At 48.4% G+C, this 20,959-nt stretch overlaps 2 protein-coding genes across 3 annotated transcripts; one reads left to right on the top strand and one right to left on the bottom strand.

The window, feature by feature from the left end:
• The first annotated feature begins 300 nt into the window (after positions 1-300).
• On the top strand, positions 301-8,517 carry AKIP1 (A-kinase interacting protein 1). Its single transcript, XM_067750021.1, has 6 exons — positions 301-384; positions 599-826; positions 1,308-1,388; positions 3,735-3,839; positions 5,178-5,249; positions 8,081-8,517. The coding sequence occupies exons 2-6, from the start codon at positions 605-607 to the stop codon at positions 8,222-8,224; spliced, it is 624 nt and encodes a 207-aa protein (XP_067606122.1). The 5' UTR covers positions 301-384; positions 599-604; the 3' UTR covers positions 8,225-8,517.
• Positions 8,518-20,804, bottom strand: C9H11orf16 (chromosome 9 C11orf16 homolog). Of its 2 annotated transcripts, none has more exons than XM_067750011.1 (7): positions 18,033-20,804; positions 17,356-17,540; positions 15,959-16,115; positions 13,909-14,143; positions 12,615-13,271; positions 9,654-9,871; positions 8,518-8,906 (listed from the first exon to the last, which is right to left on the bottom strand). In XM_067750011.1, the coding sequence occupies exons 2-6, from the start codon at positions 17,520-17,522 to the stop codon at positions 9,654-9,656; spliced, it is 1,434 nt and encodes a 477-aa protein (XP_067606112.1). In that variant the 5' UTR covers positions 17,523-17,540; positions 18,033-20,804; the 3' UTR covers positions 8,518-8,906. The 2 variants fall into 2 exon arrangements, with proteins under 2 accessions (XP_067606112.1, XP_067606114.1); XM_067750013.1 differs by having other exon boundaries at positions 18,220-20,804.
• Positions 20,805-20,959: the final 155 nt, after the last annotated feature.

The following is a 20,959-nucleotide window of genomic DNA, read 5'->3' as shown; positions in this document are numbered from 1 at the left end:
CCAACAGACCACCTGACTTTACACCAGGTTCTCCGCGTTGGGCGGCGGAGACGACCTCTAAGGGCCAGATCCTGACCCAGGGCCTCCTGCGACAGCGTGGACAGACAGCCTCCGCCACTGGGTCGACTCCGGTTCCCGCGACCCGCCAGCTGGCAGGCCCCGCCCCGCCCCCTACGCTCTGGCAGTTAGGCCGGCAACCCGCTCACAGGAGCAGCGGCCGGGACACAGTAGGCTTGTCCTGTGAGGGCCGCACGCTTCACCGCCCCCGCCACGCCCCTCGACCCCGCACCGCCAATGGCCTGCTGCGCCGGCGCAGCATGCTCCAGGCCCAGCCCTCCCTCGACGACCGTGCGCTGAGCGCATGCGCCTTGAGAGGCCGGTTGGGTGAGGGATTCTTAGCGAGGGAGGGGGAGACGGAAATGGAGGGTCTCCGCGCGCATGCCTTCGCCCCTGACACCAAGCCCGCTAGAGAGCGCGTTGGGCGGAGCCGGGGGCGGCGGTCGCCGGGGAGATCAAGGCCCTGGGTCCGACCCCGAGCTGGAGCGGGGTGCCGGAGGCCCGCTAACCCGCCGGTGTTTGTGTCTATGTGCCCTCGCAGGGAGACATGGAGAACTGTTTGGCGGCCGCGGCGCTGAACGGGGTAGACCGACGTTCCCTGCAACGCTCGGCTAGGCTGGGTCAAGAAGTGCTGGAGCGGGCCAAAAGGAGGGCGGTGGACTGGCATTCGGTGGAGCTTCCCAAAGGCAGCGTGGGGGTCATTTCCCGGGAGCGGCCCTACAGAGAAAGAGGGCTGGCAGCCGGCCCCCATCGCCTTCTCCCAGGAGAGGTGAGGGCCCCAGTGCTGCGGGACCAGCCCATTCATTCGCTCAGCAGCGGCTTGCTGAGAACCAGGGCACGCCACACAGCAGCACCCGAGGGATCCTGTCCTTGGCGGAAGCTGTTAAGTATCAGGACAGTGAACCGGAAAGCCTTTTGAAAACTCTTGACGTTTGACAGATTCCTATTGGCTAGCTTTAGGATACCGCTGGAGACCGCTAGTGCTCGGCCCTGGTTGGTTACTTTTTACAACAATTCTTACAGGCTACCGTTTGATATTAGAGGAAAGCCAACAAACCTGTCTTTGTCCTGGAAAAATTGCATGTCTGTGTATTCCTTTTAGAGTTGGAATTCTTTCTCAGTAAGAGCCTTTTACTGACTTAAACGAGCCGTGGCCTTTCAAAAAGTAAAAAGGAAGGTATTCCCAAAATGACTTCCTTCTCCAGTAGGGAATACAGATCTCACCTGTGACTTGCCGTTTATTCACATAGAGAGAAGAAAGACACCCAACCCTCAGTGCTTCCTTCAGAACAATGGCTGAATTCATGGACTATACCTCAAGTCAGTGTGGGGTAAGTTGGTGTAAGCCAAAGTCATGCCCCTGATCTGCCTGCTGATGGATCACAAAGTGGATTTTTGTGGAATTTAGGGAGAATCTGGAGACTGCCTGTTCACCCTGCCCTGCCTTCGTGGGCAGGTTGTAATCAGCCAAGGGTTTAAACCAGGTGATAAATCCAGGTTAGAATTCATTCAACAAATATTGGATGCCTAACTTTAACTGTTATGAGGATACAGCAATGCACAAGCCAGAAAAGATCTGCCCTCACTATTGTTTGGGGGGGCGGGGCTTATTTGCTGAATTCCAAAACAAGTCCGAATATTAGCGGTATTTAAAACTTTGAACTGAAATTTTTTTTTTAATCAGTAAGATCGTTCTAAACTGGAACCGAGCCTCTCTGTTTTCAAAGCAAAAACTGAAACAGAATCCCTCCATTAGATCTTAATCTCTGTTCCAAGTCCCTGGTAAGGTAGAGTGCTTTTGTGTGTGTGTGTGTGTGTGTGTGTGTGTGTGTGTGTGGCCACACAGCATGTGGGATCCTAGTTCCCCAACCAACTTGCACCCCCTGCATTGGAAGCACGGAGTCTTAACCACTGACCACCAGGGAAGTCCCCCTGGTAATGTAGTTTTTAAGTATGCCCCTTTGGGTCCATATCACTTGTTGGCCACAGAGGTGGTTATGTGGCACAGATGCAGTGCCCTCATCAGAGGTAGTGTGGCTTAATGGCAGGAGCAGCCTCCCAGGAATCAGACCTGTGTTCTGCCACTTTCTGGCTATAATGCCTTAGGCTAGTTAGTCTCTCTCAGCCTTACCTTCCCACATGGTACAATGATAATGTTTCAAGTCCTTTCCAGCCCTTATAGTCTGTTTCTTTGGTTTCCACTGAGAGATGAACACCAGAAAATTGTCATAAACTGTAGCACAGGGTACTTATGTGAGATTTTTGGTCCCATTCATTGAAGTGGGTGAACAAAGGTTTTAAAGGCCCTCTTCTCAAAACCATACACTAAGGTCATCTTTAAGTACTTTCAGGGAATGTTGAAGGCAGGCAGCCAACATTCAAGAAAATCACCTGTATGGAAGGTACTCTCTGTCTTCTAGGAATTAAAACAGACTCTGTGGTCTCTTCCAGCCTTAACATTTTATGATTCTTATGTGTTTGTAAGGGTGCTTGGTCTGTACGGCAGAAGGAAGAGAATACCTTGTTTCTGTCCTGCTTTTCAATTTCATAATGAATATTAAGTTTCAAAAAATCTCTAATATTTCTACATCTTTTATAAAATCCTTGTGACTCCAAAAATAGGATTCCAACCAGTGAGATACAGTTCAGAGAGTATTTTTATGTTATTATTTTGTTAAATGGTTTTAGAAAAATCCATAACTTTGGCTCTACTATAAAGTGATCAAGTTAAACACTTTGGTTCATGGTTCAGTAAAAGGAATAATATTTGTCTTTGGTTTGAGGTTTAGCAAATTGATGTTCTTCGTTTTGGTTTTCAGTTCATGCTTTAGTTCAAATCTCCATTAAGGAATGGAGGCTCAGAACCTCTCAGCTTTCTAGAAATAGAATTAAGAACAGTGTTTGAGTTTGCTTTCAGAATTTTGGAGCATCCCCTAAATTACATCATTAGAGTCATGTCCTGACATGCTTTCCCCAGCTTCTCATTCTTTTGGTCTCTTGCCTTAAACATTGTCCCTACCCTCTGTTCAAAGCAAGCAGGCTTATGTTGTCCTCATCATTAGTCACAATCAGGGGCAAGTCTAAGGTTAACTTTGAGGGGGAGGAAGGAAGTAGACAAGAAAAAAACTGCATTCTGATCCTTTGGATTATTTTTGCTTAAATCGGAGTCTTCTCCCTCCCCTCCTCCGCATGGGGAGAACGGCTGCATAGCTGTTGGGTTTATGTTATATTTCCTGTTGCATTTCTAAATCTCAAGGAGATGCACCTCTCTCTTCTCTTGTCCTTGTCTGAGACTTAGTAAACCCAGACCTGTTTGTCAGAACTTGTCATGAGAGGAGATGAAAGGGCTTGTGTATTTGACCTCGGGGTGAGGATGTTGTGAAAATTATTTAACCTGGCAGAGAGCATGTTCCTACCCAGCTTGAGTTGCCAGAGTTCTTGCCCTACAGAGGCAGCAGATGGCAGCAAAGTAAGGCGAAGTGCAGTTTCCTTCTCTGCAGCCACTTTACACGGGCTAAGATTTGTTATATGACTTCAAAGGCCTCTCAAGAGGGCAGGTAATTTACCTTTGCTCTCTTGCCTCCCTCCTTAACCACATTTGCCCAAGTAACAAGGAGTTTTTTGAAAATTTGACCAGTCTATTTGGTTACCCAGCATCTTTCACATTACTTCTCTAGAAATATTATTCATCTGTGCCAGAGGAAGGAGGGGCAAACCACGTCTATCGTTATCACAGAGGGAAGTCGAAGCTGCACTTGTGCTCGGACACTGGGAATGGTCAGGTATGTATCCTCAGCTGTGCTGTGCTGTGCCCTCAGCTTCCCAAGATAGGAGGCCTTACATCTTGGAGCTCCTGCTGGATTGTATTATTGGATGCCTGGGTGACTCAGCATTACAGCGCTCCACAGAAATCTATCACCTCCCAGCCTTAGAGAACTTACAGCAATGAACATGAAATAGGAGTTTTTGTCCAAAATAAGATATTAATGCCACTGTCGGATCTTCAGTTGAACCTGCAGTCCTGGGCCAAGGGATTCTTGGACAGGCTTAACAAAAGGCCTTTCAAATATCCTCTTCTGCATCTAGGGATATGAAAGAGATTTTTAATAATCACATATTTCACTCTAAGGTAGTGATAAGTATCATGTCTTTGGTAATTTTAAAAAAGGAAATGCAAGGTGGGGGTTTCTTTTAACAAAATGCTTTTCCTAAAGATAACAATTACAAGCCTCTCACTGCAAATTACCTGTATTTTACCACATGTCACTCTGGGAAGCCAAAGACTCTACTTGTTGAACTGATTCAACAGGAGTCCTTTGTTGTTGTTTCTGGGGAGAGTAGGCTTTTTTTGCTTTTGTTTTTCTTTTTAAACTCCCCTGGTTGTACTCAAAGATAGCAAACTTAAGTTCAGAGTCTAATCCACAGGTTGGATTCCTGACTTCTCTGGCCTGTGGGTTTAGGGAAGGGATGGGAGAGTGGCCGCAGGGATGTGAGCCATCCTGTTTCCCTGGCCTGGGGTACAAGGGGTAGCACCAGAGCCTGGATCCTGGGCTTCCTCTTCTGCCCTGGCCTAGGCCCTCTTAAGAGTGCTTGACCCTAAGGGAGTTACATGTGGGCAAGAGTCATTCGTATCCCTCCCATCCCTTCCTATAAGACGTAAATTGGTGCCTCTAAGGGAAATTGACTTTCTCAGTTCAGCCTCTTCCCCTCTAGTACTCCCACTGCTGGGAGAACCTTGGAAGAGAATTCTATTTTCTGAGAGCCTGTTAAATGTCAATCACTTTTGCACTTTAGATCTTCCTTACAGCGTAGTATGCCGAAGCTATAGACTAGGAAACCAAGGCATAGAGAAATTAATCTGTCCGTCTCAGTAAATGACAGAGATAGGATTCAAACTCAGGTCTATCTGAGTCCAAAGCCCATGTAAGGATAAAAGGTAATCATGGTAAACATCTGACTAAAAATACTTTGCAGAATTCACTAAAAGCCTTAAGAACTTAGGTGACAACTTGGAAAACACTGACAGAACAATTGTTAGTTCCTAATTAAGTAGGAAAAATTTTCTACCATCCAGAAGTCAAAGTTTGGGCCCTAATCAATGTTTCTACCTCACTCTTTAGAGAAAAGACACCCCCCTTGGTGTCGGAGGCATCCGTCAGACGTCAGAGTGTGCGCTAGAGGCATCCCAGCCTGTGAGTACAGAACTTCTAGGGTACTGGGCTCCACCACCACTGCAATTCCATGAACTGATCTGGTTACTATAGGGTTCTTTGTACTGGATCTATAGTATTTTTAAGTTGGGATATTTTTACCCTTGGGGACAGTGTACAACATTTTAGTTCAGTGTAAAATTATGTTTTCTTGGTATCCTTCCTTCACTTGAAATTTCAGGGATACTCTTTGTGCCTGAACTCATAGTTGCGGTTGGAAAGAATGCAAAGTATTCATATCTCCATTCCTACAGCTCAGCTGGGCTGGCACTGGGTCCTGTTGGAATTCCACCATCTGTTCAAGCAGCAGGAGGGGCCTGACCCTCCTGCTTACAAAGTGAAAACCATTGCTGAAATTCTGAAACGTATACATTTGGTTAGATCAGGTTCCAAAACATTTGAAGGGATTTGTCCCTATTTTCCGCAAATGTTTCTCTGTGAAAACATACAGTGATGTTTTTAGGATAAAATATTCATTAGTTCATGAACCCACGGAATCTTCTGGAACTTGGAAGAGCTGGAATTCTGAGGAATGGAACTCTGGTGTGTTGCTGCAGTAGTTTGCTTAATTTTTGTTTGCATACAGTGTGCTACTAGCCAGGATTCAGAATATACTAGAGTTAGTAGCAACTAAGACTATTCTGCTTTTAGTACAAGTTGTTAGGCTTACATGCCTCTAATACTTACTGTATTTTGGTAATGCTAATCTTCCTGATGTTCACAGTGTAGGAATCACAGAGGCCAATCTTGCACCTTTTATGCAGACAAATGAAGCATCCTTGGCTTTCTGCAATTCTGATACAGCTGTATTTTCTGAAACCTTTTGTTTATTTTCATAGTTGATGACTAATAAATAGTTGTGGCATTGTCATACACATTCACGTCAGTTAAATGATGATAAGCCTCCAATTTTGCAGTAACTGGGCATGAAAGGATATAGCATAAAGCAGCTTCGGAAAACCTTGGCTTCAAATCTATTTGCAAGATGGAAAGAGAGGAAGTTTCATAAAAGTATAAATATTATCATTTATTCCTCCTAGCAGAATTTACTGGCAGTAGTTTGGTCCACCTGCCCCCCACCCCCAGGGGTGGTGTAGAAATGACAGCTTCTGCCTGTGGCTCCTTCTGAGCATTGAGTAAGCATTGGTAGTGGTCTCCCAGTTGTGGGATAGGCGCTTTGGCTCTTAATTACAGGCTCTTTTCTGGTTTGTGACTCTGCTCTTTGGCCATTTGAGCTGAGACCCTTCCTCTGCCTGCATATCTGCCATGACCACTTACCAGCCGGGCATGAAGTCTGTCCTTGGAGAATGGCTTGTGCTCAGCTCAGCTCTAAACATAAATCTTTCCACTAACTCCAGCTTCCAGTGTTTTGTAGTATCGATCTTCTTTGACTTACGTCCTGATAAACCCATTGTAAGTTGAAAATATCATAAATTAAAAGTGCATTTTTTTTTTAAATTTTTATTTATTTATTTTTGGCTGCGTTGGGTCTTCGTTGCTGCACGCGGGCTTTCTCTAGTTGCAGTGAGCAGGGGCTACTCTTTGTTGCGGTGCATGGGCTTCTTATTGCGGTGGCTTCTTTTGTTGCAGAGCACGGGCTCTAGGCACACAGGCTCAGTAGTTGTGGCATGCAGGCTCAGTAGTTGTGGCTCGGGGGCTCTAGAGCACAGGCTCAGTAGTTGTGGTGCACAGGCTTAGTTGCTCCGTGGCATGTGGGATCTTCCTGGACCAGGGCTCGAACCCGTGTCCCCTGTACTGGCAGGCGGATTCTTAACCATTGCACCACCAGGGAAGTCCAAAAGTGCATTTAATACACCTAACCTACTGAACGTCATAGCTTAGCCTAGCCTACCTTAAACGTGCTCAGAACACTTACATACCCTGCAGTTGGGCAAAATCATCTGACACAAAACCTACTTTATAATAAAGTTTTGAATAGTTCATGTATTGATAATTTATTGAATGCTGTAGTGAAAGTGAAAAACAGACTGGTTGTATGGGTGCAGGATGGTTATAAGTGTATCAGTTGTTTACCTTCGTGATCCTCGTGGCTGACTGGGAGATCGCTCACTGCCGCTGCCCAGCATCACGAGAGAGTATCGTGCTGCACATCACCAGCCCGGGAAAAGATCAGAATTCAAAATTGGAAGTACGGTTTCTACTGAATGCGTATCACTTTCACACTATCGTAAAATCAAAAAACCGTAAGTCTGACCATTATAAGTCGGGGACCATCTGCATAGGAGAACCGGTCTCCCAAGGGAGGGCTTTAGCCAGCCAGCTGACTTTCTGCATGACAAAGTGGAATCTACTCATAGTGTTCTCAGCTTTAGGTGAAAAGAAATGTTCCATCCTCCTAATAATGAACTTAGCAAAGCACAGTTAAAAAGAATACTTCTCATTATCCCACAGCGCCTTGCCATTACTGCTGATCTGTGATAACAAGTGCCACTGCCTACTTTTGAGCCCCAAAGCAATCGTCATTAGCCTTTCCCTCTACCTGATTCTTAACCTTTCTGCTCCAACCAGAGTGTTCCTTTTATGATCCTTCATGTTCCTATAACAATTTAGTGTTTTCACATACATGCTTATTTGTGAGCTAATTTTAGAAATAAGGAAACAAGCATAAGGAGAGGCTGAGACTGGCCTAAATGGCAGTCCTATTACGTTGCCAAGCCAAGCCTTGAAAGCAGGACCTCCTTCTCCCACGTTAGTACCTCACTCCATCACACACAGAGGGAGCCGGGTGGAGGTGACCTGACGGCACTGGTACATAAAATCTCTAAACTGCTAATATCCACTTTTCCTTCCAGGCTGAGAACATCTCTAAGGACCTCTACATAGAAGTATATCCAGGGACCTATTCCATCACTGTGGGTGTAAATGACTTGACCAAGAAGACTTACATGGTAGCAGTTGATTCAGGACAAAGTGTGGACTTGGTCTTCCCCATATGATGTTGACCATCACAGACATCGCCTTTTTCTTGTTTGTTTTTTAAGTATCAAGAAGAATAAAGCTACCATATGTCCTCTTAAAGTTTACACATTAATCCTGCTTTTAATGCTGACTGTAGAGGGTCAGCCTTCCTAGGAACTGGAGTTTGTCTCTTTCAGTGCCTATTTTAACTTGAAAGTCCCTTCACCCTCTTCTGCCCGAAGTAATAATGTAATGATGCTGTCTGAATAGTTTTTACTGCTTGCTTTCCAAGTAAAGGTTAATTATGATAATAAAGTGAGAAATTTGGAAATGAAGAGAATTCCTTTTTATTGGCATTAAGAAGTCAAACAAAATGTTGCTCATGTACAACTGAGGCTTCATGAAAAGATGGCAGAGAGGCTGTGGACACATTTGCCCAAAGCAGGCCAACCATGTTCTGTAGCTTCTGTGGAAGAGGCATCCTCAAGCAGATCGCACCAGGCCCCTGGAAGGGAGCCCTCGCCAGGGCCGCCACACTCCTGTGCCCCTTAGGACAGGTGCCTTCCTGCCACTTATCTGCAGGGATGTCTTCCTGGGGTGAAGATGCTGCTGCTTATTGGACTATCACCTGTGGCCTGCACTGTACCATTTCCGTAGAAGAAGGCCTTGTGTCAGCCACTTTGTAACTAACTCCTCCTCAGGTATCTACTCTTTAGCTTCCTACAAGAGAAAAAAAAATCCTGAGAGTCTTATTTTGATTTTAAAATCAGTGACTTGCTATCCTTAAAATTACAAAGTCATTGATGTGTCCTAAACATCTTTAAGCTACCACACCAACAGTATTGTTGCATCTCTCAGTTTAGTTGCCTAGGGAGTCACCTCATTTTGAACATGTCTTTCCTCAGAAAAAAGGCCAGTATTTTATATGATGAAAACAAAGGTTTGGGGACCTCCCTGGCAGTCCAGTGGTTAAGACTTCACCTTCCAATGCAGGGGGTGCGGGTTCTATCCCTGGTCGGGGAGCTAAGATCCCACATGCCTCACAGCCAAAGCACCAAAAAAACATAAAACAGAAGCAATATTGCAAAAAATTCAATAAAAGACTTTAAAAATGGTACACATCAAAAAATATATATATCTAAAAAAAAGAATACAAAGGTTTAAGTAGAGCTGTATTCGCATTCCTAGCAAAGAACAGACTCTCACGGACCGAGGGCCTAGTAAAGCAGGCCCATGCCCACCACCATAGGGTAGAGGGGTCAGTTAACTGGGGATCCTTGCACCCCTAGTGATGAAATTCGTGGGTTCTGTAAGCCTTCTGAAATCATATGCAAAACTGTGGGTGTGTGCAGTTTTCTGGGAAGAGGGGCCATCGGTTTTATCATTCTCAAAAGTGGTATGACCCCAGAAGGTCAAACAACCATGGAAAGAGTCCTTCAGAAGCCCCTTCCCAGCCATCTGCTTTACCTAGATCCTTGGGGCTTTTCGTTTAGGGGGAATTCTGGTCTCCTGATGTGCCGCAGTACCCCGACTCAGTTTTTTGTGTTCAGCTTCCTCTGGCAAGATCTGTAGTGGCTTCATGCCAGTGGCTTCCAGGACCAGCTCCCTGGGACTCCCCGCTGCTGCAGTTTTCACTTTCTGTTGTTTGTTGCCCTCTTCTTTCCCGATGTTGCAAAGTCTTGTTCCTAAACCCAAAATTCAGTTAGTTGAATACGCCACCATTTTGATGGGATTAGACTTGACTTATGTAGAAGTGTATCAAGGATCACAGAATCCCTTAACTGTCTGAAGCCTGTTTCAGTCATAAGCGAGGGTGGAGAGCAGCATGACTGCTGGCATGAATCCTGGCCCTCTAGGACTGTTAGGTTAGTCTCAGACAGTAACCTCACTGCCTGCAACTAAAAGGAGCCAAAAGTGTGGAGGGCGGAGGACACCCATACAAGAGGATCCTTAAGAGGTAGAGCCTCAGACCAGACTGTGAAGCATCAGTGCTTGATGGCAATCAAGCACAGTGAGGAGAAGCAAAGCAGCACATTTCCTTAAAAGGATACAGGATCTGGAGGGGAGAGAAGAAAAGCTCTGGTATTTGCCATTGTTTCTAGCCCAGGCACACACGTCGTTTTACAAGCTTCACCTCACCAGTTCACCTCGCTAGTTAGTGTGGTGTGCAGCACTCCATCTGGGACGGGGGTTGGAGATGCCCCTTTCTCCACGCCCCATGCAGGCATACTCTCCATAGCTTTGGGTGCAGAGATAGGACCTGGCAGAAGGCAGGCTCACTGATTCTCATGGTTCAGCTCCAAGAATTAACCTTTGCCCAGAGCATAACAAATGATCCAGTACCTAGAGGAAAGCCAGGCCAAGTACCTGAAGATACTATATTTCTCCTTATAGCCAATTATTAGAATGTATTTGGGTGCGGGGGAACTTTAGAGTGGATCTGTTTAAATATGGTGATGCGGGGAGAGAGGCTGAATGTAGGTGTGGGTGCGTGGGTAGTGGCAATAAGAGCGGTGTATGCTTGGGGCCAGGGAAGATTTGTTTGGCCTCAGTCAGGTTTAGAACCAGTCTGGATAGAACGCCATGGAGCAGGCCACAGCCATGGGAATGCAGGCCTGGAGTCTGGGGCAGGTCTGACCGCCATGGCTTCTGGTTACCCCACTGGCATTCCTCTCCCTGAGACTGGTCTCATGCCACCTCAGTTGCTGCCCCAGAGACTCCTCCCTGTTGGAGAGATACAGCTTTTCTTTTTTTTTCTTTTCTTTCTTTTTTTTTTTTTTTTTTGCGGTATGCGGGCCTCTCACTGTTGTGGCCTCTCCCGTGGCGGAGCACAGGCTCCGGACGCGCAGGCTCAGCAGCCATGGCTCACGGGCCCAGCCGCTCCGCGGCATGTGGGATCCTCCCAGACCGGGACACGAACCCGCGTCCCCTGCATCGGCAGGCGGACTCTCAACCACTGCACCACCAGGGAAGCCCGAGATACAGCTTTTCTTTCTCCAGTCTGTGCTGAAGCAGGAGGGCAGTGGAAACTATGGAGAATTTAGCTTGAAAACTCTAGACTTTGGCACCATTTTCTTTATATTATCACTTGTTGGAGGGCATACCCTGTAGAAACAGCTGCTTCCAAGCAGCTTCTACCAAGGCCTTTCACTGCAAGGAAGGAGGCCCAGGAACACCTATCCCTGCTCCTACCTTTATATTTTCAATACAAAGTGTCCTCTCAGGGAGGGGAGGAAGAGCCCAGCTAGTCATAGCTATAGCTTCTCGTCCCTCTACTTATTTCCCTCTCAGAGGTGGGGGAAAGATCACACACCTCGAAAGCCAAGGGAGGAACCTCATCTAAAATACAACAGCAGCCAACACATCCATCCCTGCCCACTCCGAAGCCCTGGGGTCCAGAGGAGTCCCCCAAGAAGGTTTCTCAGTGTAGAAACAATTTCTCAGCCTCCTGGAACTGAAGACTAATAAAGGCCTTACTCCTGGTGTAAGGTTAAAATCCTCGTGGGCTAAGAGGTCCTTCTGGTTGAGCAGCTGTCCTGAAAATAGGGCAATGGCTTCCCATGGGGACCCACAATGAGTCCCAGTGTGGGCAGTGCCTACAGATCCTTATGCCCTTAGCGGTGGTATTCTTTAGCCCTCAGTATCCCTGCCCCAGAGTGGATGTTCATTTAATTCACTGAGGTTGAATTAGTCAGCACAGGGCCCCAAGAATCTAGTCTAGGGCTGGCTTATCCAAGTCACCTCCTTCACAAAGCTCTGCCGGCTGCCTTAGGCGTCTGCTCTTTCTGGGCCCCACTGGGAATTTAGACCGCACGGCATGAGGCATATCAATGATACACTGCTCTAAACCTACACGGGCATGTTGCTTGGGTAGAGAAGTTTGGGGATGGCTGCAGGTTGCCGATGACAATGACACTGCCTCCCCTCTCAGTGGTAGAGTGAGACGCATAAGGCTGTGCCTGGTTCCTCCCACTCTGACTTCCTAAGGGGCCCATCTGGAGAGTAGGGTCTGATGGCCAGTGTTTAAAGACCCGTTTCTGTGCTTCTCAGGGTGCTGAAAGACTCCAGTCAACACCTGGAGGCATTCTGACTGTACATCTAGAGAAAAATCAATGCCTCCAAGGAAAATGAGGGAGGGGAGGGTAGAAATGGACAGTGGCAGAGTCCTGCCGGTAGAGACTAGTGAACAAAGAAAAGACAGTTGTCAAATAGGGATGCAAACCTTAGCACAAAGATCTGCCCATCCTTTCTTGTTAGGTTTCCATTTAATCAATAAAACCCACGTTTCCCTCTTATCACAGCCCCTCCTTTGACATGACTAAGTGTTACTTCCAATCCCAGCACAGCGGACATGTGCATCAGATTCCTGAGAGACACATGGGAGGGAAGGGAGCAGGGGCCTCAGCCCTGCCTTAGGAAAAGGTCTACCTGGCTTCCTGGGATGCGGCTCGGACCCGTTTCTCCTCCAGTACCTCCATTCCGGCTGGCAGAGGCCACCCTGCCTCCTTGGAGACTCCTCAAGAAGGATGGGGGCCGTGTTGCCTGTGCTGTCCACCAGCAGCCTCTGGGGAAGGCCCATCTTCAGCTCATTCTCCAGATCCCCCTCTTCAGAAGAAGAGGAGGTAGAGGAGGAAGAAACAGCCATGGGAGCCTGCACTGCTACTTCTTCCTCCTTAGGACCCTCAAGGGGCAAAAGCTGTGCCGTGGGCTTCAGCTCCGTCTCTGGATGCTCTCTGGCTGTGACCCCTGAGGTTCTGGTTAGAGGCCACCAGGTGGGTCCAGCCAAGGGGCGGCAGCAGAGGCAGCCCTGGCCCAGCAGCTGGCAGCAGGCATGCGGGTGGCAGGGAGGGCACAGGAATGGAGCGCTCAGAGGAAGCCCGCCGGTGACACATCCAGCGACCGGCCCCACCAGAGAGCAGCAAGGGGCCCAGAGGAGGGGCCTGGGGTGCTCCGTGGTGAAAGGCTTGTGCAGCCTGTCCACAGCCTTCTTCCAGACAGCTGGGGGCACCCACCTGACCCCTCCAAGAGGCACAGGAGCTGTCCTGCCATTCCAGAAGTGAACAGTAATTTCTTCTTCTTTGGATGCTACATAACAGAAAAGGTCACAATTTTGTTACAGCCGCCTCTTTCATATCATGGGATAAGGGTTCTCCTCTCCCCAGAAGCAAAGCCTCATCACAGCCCCTCTGCTCTGCTTCCGCCTGTGTGCACCTCTCCCTGGAGAGCCTGCCAGGGACATTCCTCACCTGCCCCATGTTTACTACCCCTTCCTGTGCCGCCATGTCTTGGTTTTCACGTCAAAACCAAGATGCATCCGCAGGTGGGGGAAGGGAAGGAGAAACCTCCTTCTGTCGCTTCTCTGAACACAACGATGCTGACTGGCTGGCCTCGCACAAGGGGACTGTCCCAGTCCCTGGACGACTTGGTGGGGGACCAGTCACGAGTACTGGTGTGACCCCAGGATAACCTCACCACACCATGGGTTAAGTAACCAACATAGACATAGTAGCCTTGGGCTATTTTGCCCTGATAAAGAATATTTTATAATCTGAAAAATATGATTTGTCTCTCTGTGGCCACCCTCAGGACGAAGCTGCAGGTGAAAGGGTAAGGATTTTTTAAGCCTCTAAGACCCCTAAGCTGGAGAGACACCCTTTGCTCTCTCCTCAGCCTGATCACCAGCCTGGCTCCTGGGGACTGGGAGGCCAGAGCGCTCCCTTACCTCTCTGGGGGTCTCTTGCCTCCAAGCCCAAAGGAATGGTGCCGGGGCCATAGCACTGTTGGTCTGGTCCCCAGAGTGCCAGCACCTTGTCCCCAAGGCGCAGTGAGTATTCCACGGATGGCGAGAACTGAATGACATCTTCCTCCAAGACCACGCTCTGCCGCTGGGCTGGCAGCCCTGGGCATGTGACAAGGGGAGCCTCAAATTCCACCAGCAGGAACCCCTGCCTCTCCAGCTGTGGGAAAGAAAACACTCAGAATGAGACCTGGCATTAGGAAGTACTACAGGGAGCACCATGGTTCCCTACAACGCCTAGGGCCAGACCCAGGGTCTCCCTCGCATGCGGCAAGGGCTGGTTAGGGAAAGGGCAGGGCCAGGCGCTGCTCAGGAGCCCACTATGGCAGAGACAGGCCGGCTGTGAGGCGGACGCTCTTCCCTCTGCTTCTTGCCGTGGCAACTCTTGTTTATCACTTCTTGCCTTTCCTGTCCCGTGCTCTTCCTTTTCCTGTTTTGTTTTTTCAGTGGTATGCGGGCCTCCCACTGTTGTGGCCTCTCCCATTGCGGAACACAGGCTCTGGAAGCACAGGCTCAGCGGCCATGGTTTACAGGCCCAGCCACTCCGCAGCATGTGGGATCTTCCTGGACCGGGGCACGAACCCGTGTCCCCTGCATCAGCAGGCGGACTCTCAACCACTGTGCCACCGGGGAAGCCCTCCTGTTTTGTTTTGTTTTTCTGCTATCTTTATATTTGGCCTGCAATTCACAGGAGTAACCTGGGTCCTCTGGATCTTTCCCCAAGCACACCCCCTCCTCCCAGCACTCCCAGGAAGTGTTGTCCCTGTGTCCGCGGCCAGCCAGGGGTGGGGTATCATCCACAGGCCCTCTCGGGTGAGGACAGGCTGGGGCTGTTGGAGCAGCCCTCTGCACTGCCATTACGTCCATGAGGGGAGGCTGGGCAAAGGAAGCAAATGAGCAGCCTGGCAGAGAGGGCAGGAGAAATACTAAGCTAATTAAAAGAACAAGCTTACAAATTGACTTTTATCAAACCACTAGACAGGATCTATATTTGAGCAAAACCCTGTTAATATTTCATTTGAAATTACATATTAGTTACTTGAAAATGACAAAATGACTTTTGATTGGAAATTCTATCATTTATATATATTTTTAGAAATCACACTTGTTTTCCCTCTATGGATCCACATTCACAAAGTCTGACTCTTTGTGGGAAGACAAAAATACCAAAGAAGCAAGTAACCACCAAAGTAAAGCCCAGGCCTGGCCCCAGCACGCAGGCACCGTGCTCCTGTGTGGAGGGACACAGGCTTACACGAGGAACACACATCTTGCTCCTCTTTCCCTTAGGCTGGCGCCCATCATTTGACACACTGAATTTTCCTGAACAAAGTGCTTTTACTGTATATTTTCTTCACTGTTATGGATTGAATAGTTACCCCACCAAATTCATATGTTGATGTCCTAGTCCCTAGTACCTCAGAACGTGACCTTATTTGGGAATAGGGTCATCGCAGATGTAACGACTTAAGACAAAGTCACACTGAGTACAACTGAGTAGGGTGGGCCCCTAATCCAATGACTGGTGTCCTTACAAAAAGGGGAAATTTGAACACGGACATGCACCCAGGGAGAACAGCGTGTGAATATGAAGGCCAAGATCAGGGGATGCTTCTACAAGCCAAGGAACACCAAAGATTGCCAGCAAACCACCAGAAGTTAGGAAAGGTGCATGGAACACATCCTCCCTCACAGCCCTCAGAATCACCAACCCTGCCAACACCTGGACTTCCAGTCCCCAGAACCGAGAGACAATTTCTGTTGTTTAAGCCACTCAGCTTGTGCCACTTTGTTACCCAGCCCTAGCAAATTAATGCACTCACTGACATTACATTTTCACTTCTGCATCCTGACCATGGAAGATCTGTGCTTATCCAAGAAACTGAACTGCTGGGCACACACAGCTGAGGCATATCAGGTATGACAGGGCCATCCAGAGGAGCATATGGGGAGATGTTGGGACTTAGGGACTTGCCTCGGGAGCAGCCTTTATCTGAGCCCTGTAATAAAAGCCATCTGCTTCCCTTCTTGCCAGGACCCATGCGTCCGCAGCATCTCCACCTCTTCTCAGCCAGCCAGGCCCCTGCCATGCTGGGTCAGCAATGTGGAGACACGGGTCATAAGATGCATATCTGGGAAAAAGCAAACGGAATTAGGGAGTAGAGAAAACCAAGCCCTAAAACCATCAAGAAACACGTTTCAGAGTTAGATCTGAGCAGCGCCATGGTGTGTGCATGACAGATAAGGCAATATGGAACAGAAATCCATGTAAAGAGTGGCAATCTGTGACTTCCAGTAAGATAAGGTAAACTACTGGAAGGGGCAGAAGGAGAGGAGAGTGAAGGGAACCGTCGTTTGAGGATTGGGAATTGTTTCAAGGTAATCAGGGTGGGATTAGCTTTTATGTATTCTGGTTATGAGTGCTGGTCTGAGACTAGACAGCAGGCCAGGAAAGACTTCCAGGAAGGGAAATTCTGAGGCGGTGTGTGGGATTCCACGATGAGGCATGGAGGCTTGGATGGTGATGCCAAAGGAGCAAAATTGCAAGAAGGCTGAGCACTGTGGGGTAATAAGAGAGGAGGAGGTGTTTGAGCACAGGAAGCACAGAGGAGCTGACTAGGAGGCTGTGAGACAGAAAAAAGGAGAAGCTAGTTCTGGGAAATTTTGTGGACAGGACCAAGCTGTAGGGAATTGTTGAGTCAGGGTTGGGTTTCCGAAAAAACCTGTTTACTTTGTGGGCAAGCCCGGATACAGGCTTTGAATGAGATGGTCCACACAAGTGAATCAAGAAAGGGGCTAAAGTGTTCAGGCTGGCATGTCTCTAACCTGGGCAGACTGACTTGAATAGCATGGACATGAATCCCTGGGACTTGCACAACCTGTATGTGCTTACAGGCTGAGGTTCCTTTCCCCTCTTGTATTCACACTGTAGACAGCCAACTAAAGATACCATTCACAAAAAGCCAGGATAACTGAGGGATACTGAGGGAACTTGAGGAGGGACCTGGAGACCTCACCTTAGCGGTTGGTAGCAGAAACCCTAATTGCTCATGTAGTCCCATGGCAAGTCTCAGAGCTGATGGTAAAATGAGCTAGAAGTTTATAACTGATGATGCCTGACTGCCTTCCCTCACACATGCCAACTCTGACATCTGCCACTCCGCTAAAAGGTGGGATGAAAGCCAGGTCAACCCTTGATGTCACTGGGAGTGCAGTTTAGACTAGGGGAATATTAAACCCCAAGCTACTCAGAGCCCACACGGTAAAGAACCCTTTCAGCCTTCCCAGGAAGCAAGCTCTCTCCCTCCTGGGCCATCTCTCCCACCATCTAGAACCAAGAACAGAGAGGAAAAAGGAAGCCGAGATCGATACCTGGTGAGAGGCCTCTGCCGGGTGAGCCAGGGTGCTTGGGAGGTGAGAGGGCAGACGAAGGAGAGTTCCCAGGGAGGAGCAGTGCCGGCCCAGGCAGGGGCCTTCAGGGTTGTGGCCACGCTGCAGTATTTGGGCAAAGGCATCCCAGGCCCTGGGGAGGAGTCCATTTCCTTGGGAGAAAACACCTGAGAACAAGCGGCACTATTATCTGAGTTGCTGTTTATCTGAGTTGCAGCCCACAGCCCAGGAGAGGGCGCCTGGCCGGGGCTGGGCTCAGCTCTGCGGTTTGCGGCCTCTCTGCGGGCGCACCCGGTCCCACCGACGCGCAGGGTGTCCCCAGAATCACCTGCCCGGGGAGGCTCAGCTCAGGAAATAGGGGAGGGGTTGAAAGAGCAAGAGCTGGGATTTCAGAGAAGGATCTAGCTGTAGTAAATCCTTCACAGCCTGCTGGCTGCGTGCTCACTTCACCTCGGTGCTTCAGTTACCGCCCAGGAGATGAGATATGGAAAGCACCTGGCATATTTAAGTAGCTCAACATACGTTAGTTTTTTTTCCCCCATCTCCACCCCAGTTGTAGGGGCTTCGGGGGTAAGACCACACGCCCCTTCGCAAATCGTAGTCCTGGTGACAAACTGACCCCTAACCCAAGCCACAGACTTCCCTCCTAACCCAGTCACCTGCGGGACTAGACCGAGCTGAGAGCCCAGGGCTGTGGCCTCCGTAGACGTGCTCAGAGGCGACAGGGCCACCCAGGGCCCGAGATACCACTCCGCTGGCCCAGCCCACCACGGCCCTGTTGAGTCTGCTCCTGCCCAAGTCCACAGCTCTGACCCCAAAGGGACTTATCACAGCCTCAAACTCCACCTCAGCCTCAGCCCCTTCCAACAGTTGGAGTTCACGGCCTCAGACCAACTGACTCCTGGTTGCCTAGCAGGTTGCCATGGATGCGAGCCAGCTGGGCCGAGGGCGTGTACTGAGCAAGTGCAGAGGGGGGCTGGGGCCTTAGGCCGCATGCGCGGGGCGAGAGGGTAGGGGGTAGTTCTCCGCCTTTCTGGGGAGGGGGTTTTGGCGGGAAAGGCCAGTGCGACCTCAATTCCCCAAAAGCTCGGGCTTCACCCTCTGCCGGAAGAGTCCGTCACGGTGTGCAGCCCTCACGGATCCCAGGAGAGTCTCGTGATGGGGGGAGCTGGTCCCCCAGAGACTCAAGGCTATTGACCTGCCTTCACCCGGTGCGGGCAGGAGGCTGGAGTGGAGGGAACCACTGGGTGGCCTAAGGACCCTAAGCTAGAATTTGTCTTTAGTTTAAAAAAAAAATAACCAAAAGTGTGGGCATGTTTGTCTGTAACAGACAGGACTGCTGAGGAGCAGAGGTGTAATGATCACTTGGGGTGGTGGGAGTGGACAACGGGGACCAAAGGAACAGAAGTCTAGATTCTGCTCTCATTTGAACATCCAGAGGAGGAGGCTGGTATCTGAAGCATCTCACAGTCATTGTGCACTGGCTGTGTGCCCAGCACTGTGTTCAGTGCAGAAGACCAAAAAAGTATGTAGGGACGTTTGTGGTTGTCTCTACCCCATCCATCCCTGCCTTCCACCAGTTCCTGTTTCTGTTGTGGCTCTGTGTGGTTAGGAGAGGCTAACTGTACCCCCCGATTCATGAGTGTCCATCAGCACATTCCATCCCCTGGCCACTAGGGCATGGGCATGTTCCCGTGCCTCTGGAATCAGAATGAATCTGTTGGAAATCCTGGGTTATAAACTTTCTTTTTCCTCCTATACATAAATAAGAAAGCTTGAGGTTCTGGGAGCTTCTGACAGTCTTTCTGGGACACTGAAGCTATTCCCAGAGAGGACAGACCTAAAGAAAACAGGTTCTTGGAACAGTGTTGAGCCCTGCCTGAAGGCGGCCCTACTGCTAGAAGTTAAGGTATGTAAACCAATAAATTCCCTTTATTGGTTACACCAATTTTTATCAGATTTTTGTATCGGTTGCCACCGAAAGCATCCTAACTGATGTCTACCCTCACAGAGCTTAATTTTGCAGCCAGGAGAATGACTGTTACCCTAAAGGCTGAGGGATTTAGTCTCTGGCTATGAGAGAAGGCTTCCTGAATAAGATAGGTGGGATTTCAATGGTGAAAGGAAGAATAATATTCCATTCCGTCTTGGTAGGAAGCAAGAGCTAAGACAGAAGGATGCATTTGCAAGACTGTGATTTTCTTTTTGGGGTGGAGGGAATGGGGTGTCATGGGAAAATCAAGTGTGGATATTTGGGAAGGGGCCAAATTGATGGGAGCTTTGAAAACCAAGCAGATAAATGTCAACAATGTCATAGTCGAAAGGAAGTTGTCATAGGGCTTGAGCAATGAAATGACATGAAACACTTTAAGAAAGAATATCAGAGTGATGATAGAGCCAGTTGAGAACAGAGCCCAGGAAGCCTCGGAGTTATCCAGACACAATGTGACAAGATGGGAATAGGAAAATAACACCACCAAATATTTCCTGATGCCTACCTGACTTGAATCACTTTGCTGGGTGCTAGGAATATAGGATGAATAAGACTGACCCCTATCTTCAAGGAGCTTACACTCTACTGAAGACAGAGATAGGTGTGCAAAGATAGCAGGATAAGAACGGCAAGGAAATATGTGTTCAAAATAAAGGAACAAGTAATAGCTGTGGTGGAAAGACTTCACAGAGAGGTGACAATGGAGATGAATGTGACAGTGTGTTGGAAGTCCTGCCTGGGCTTGGTGACAGAGGGGACGTGGGAGTTAAGGAAGAAGGAAGAGCTGAAGCTCATCATAGGAACAGAAATAGAAACATTTTGAAGGCAGACTCCAAGATAGGGGACGTCACTGTCCTTCCCACATTTTCTGGCCTGGAGAACCTGAAGAATGTTGATGTCATGGGCAAAAAAGGAAAAAAAGAGGATAATAAAGTTTAAAAATAATGGCTATGAAAACATTATGTGTTTTCATAATGTTTCACATTATGTTTTCACATAATGTTTTCATTATGTTTCACAAGCACTGTTAATACTGATGATAAACATAAGGGGTAGCTGCTTTTCCTATAATTCTCATTCTGTGGATGAAGAACTGAGAAAACACAGTGGGGATGCAGCAGAGTCAGAATGTAAACGGAGGCAGTGTGACTGTGGAGCCTGCACTCTTAAGTGCAAACTAAGCTACCTGAGGATGTCTGCTGCATGCAGGAAAAAGATGACTCTGAAGTAATTTCAAATGACAACAAGGTTTTGTTAACTACTTTTGCTTTAGCCCCAAGATACTTCCGCATCACATTATGAGTGAGGTATAGATTTCTTGCCAACTCCAAATAATAAAACCCACCAAACTTTGACAAATCCAGGGAGGTTCATTGTGATTGCTTAGCATGAAGCGTCTGCAAAGTGCAGTACAGGCATTGAATAGTCATTAGTCTTACAATACTTTTGTGAGTTTCTCACAGCTGAGACTCTGGCAAAGTGTGCGAGAAGGGCAAGGTGAGAGATATAGAGAATTCTAGGGACTCCTGCTTCCCTAAAGTTCTTGAAAGAAATTACCAAAGGTTAAGAAGCGTTTTCTCAATCTACATAAGA

This window comes from Pseudorca crassidens, chromosome 9 (genome assembly GCF_039906515.1).
Source record: "Pseudorca crassidens isolate mPseCra1 chromosome 9, mPseCra1.hap1, whole genome shotgun sequence".
NCBI classification, from domain to species: domain Eukaryota; kingdom Metazoa; phylum Chordata; class Mammalia; order Artiodactyla; family Delphinidae; genus Pseudorca; species Pseudorca crassidens.
Note: the sequence above shows the minus strand (reverse complement) of the source record. Positions and strands in the feature narration are given on the sequence as shown.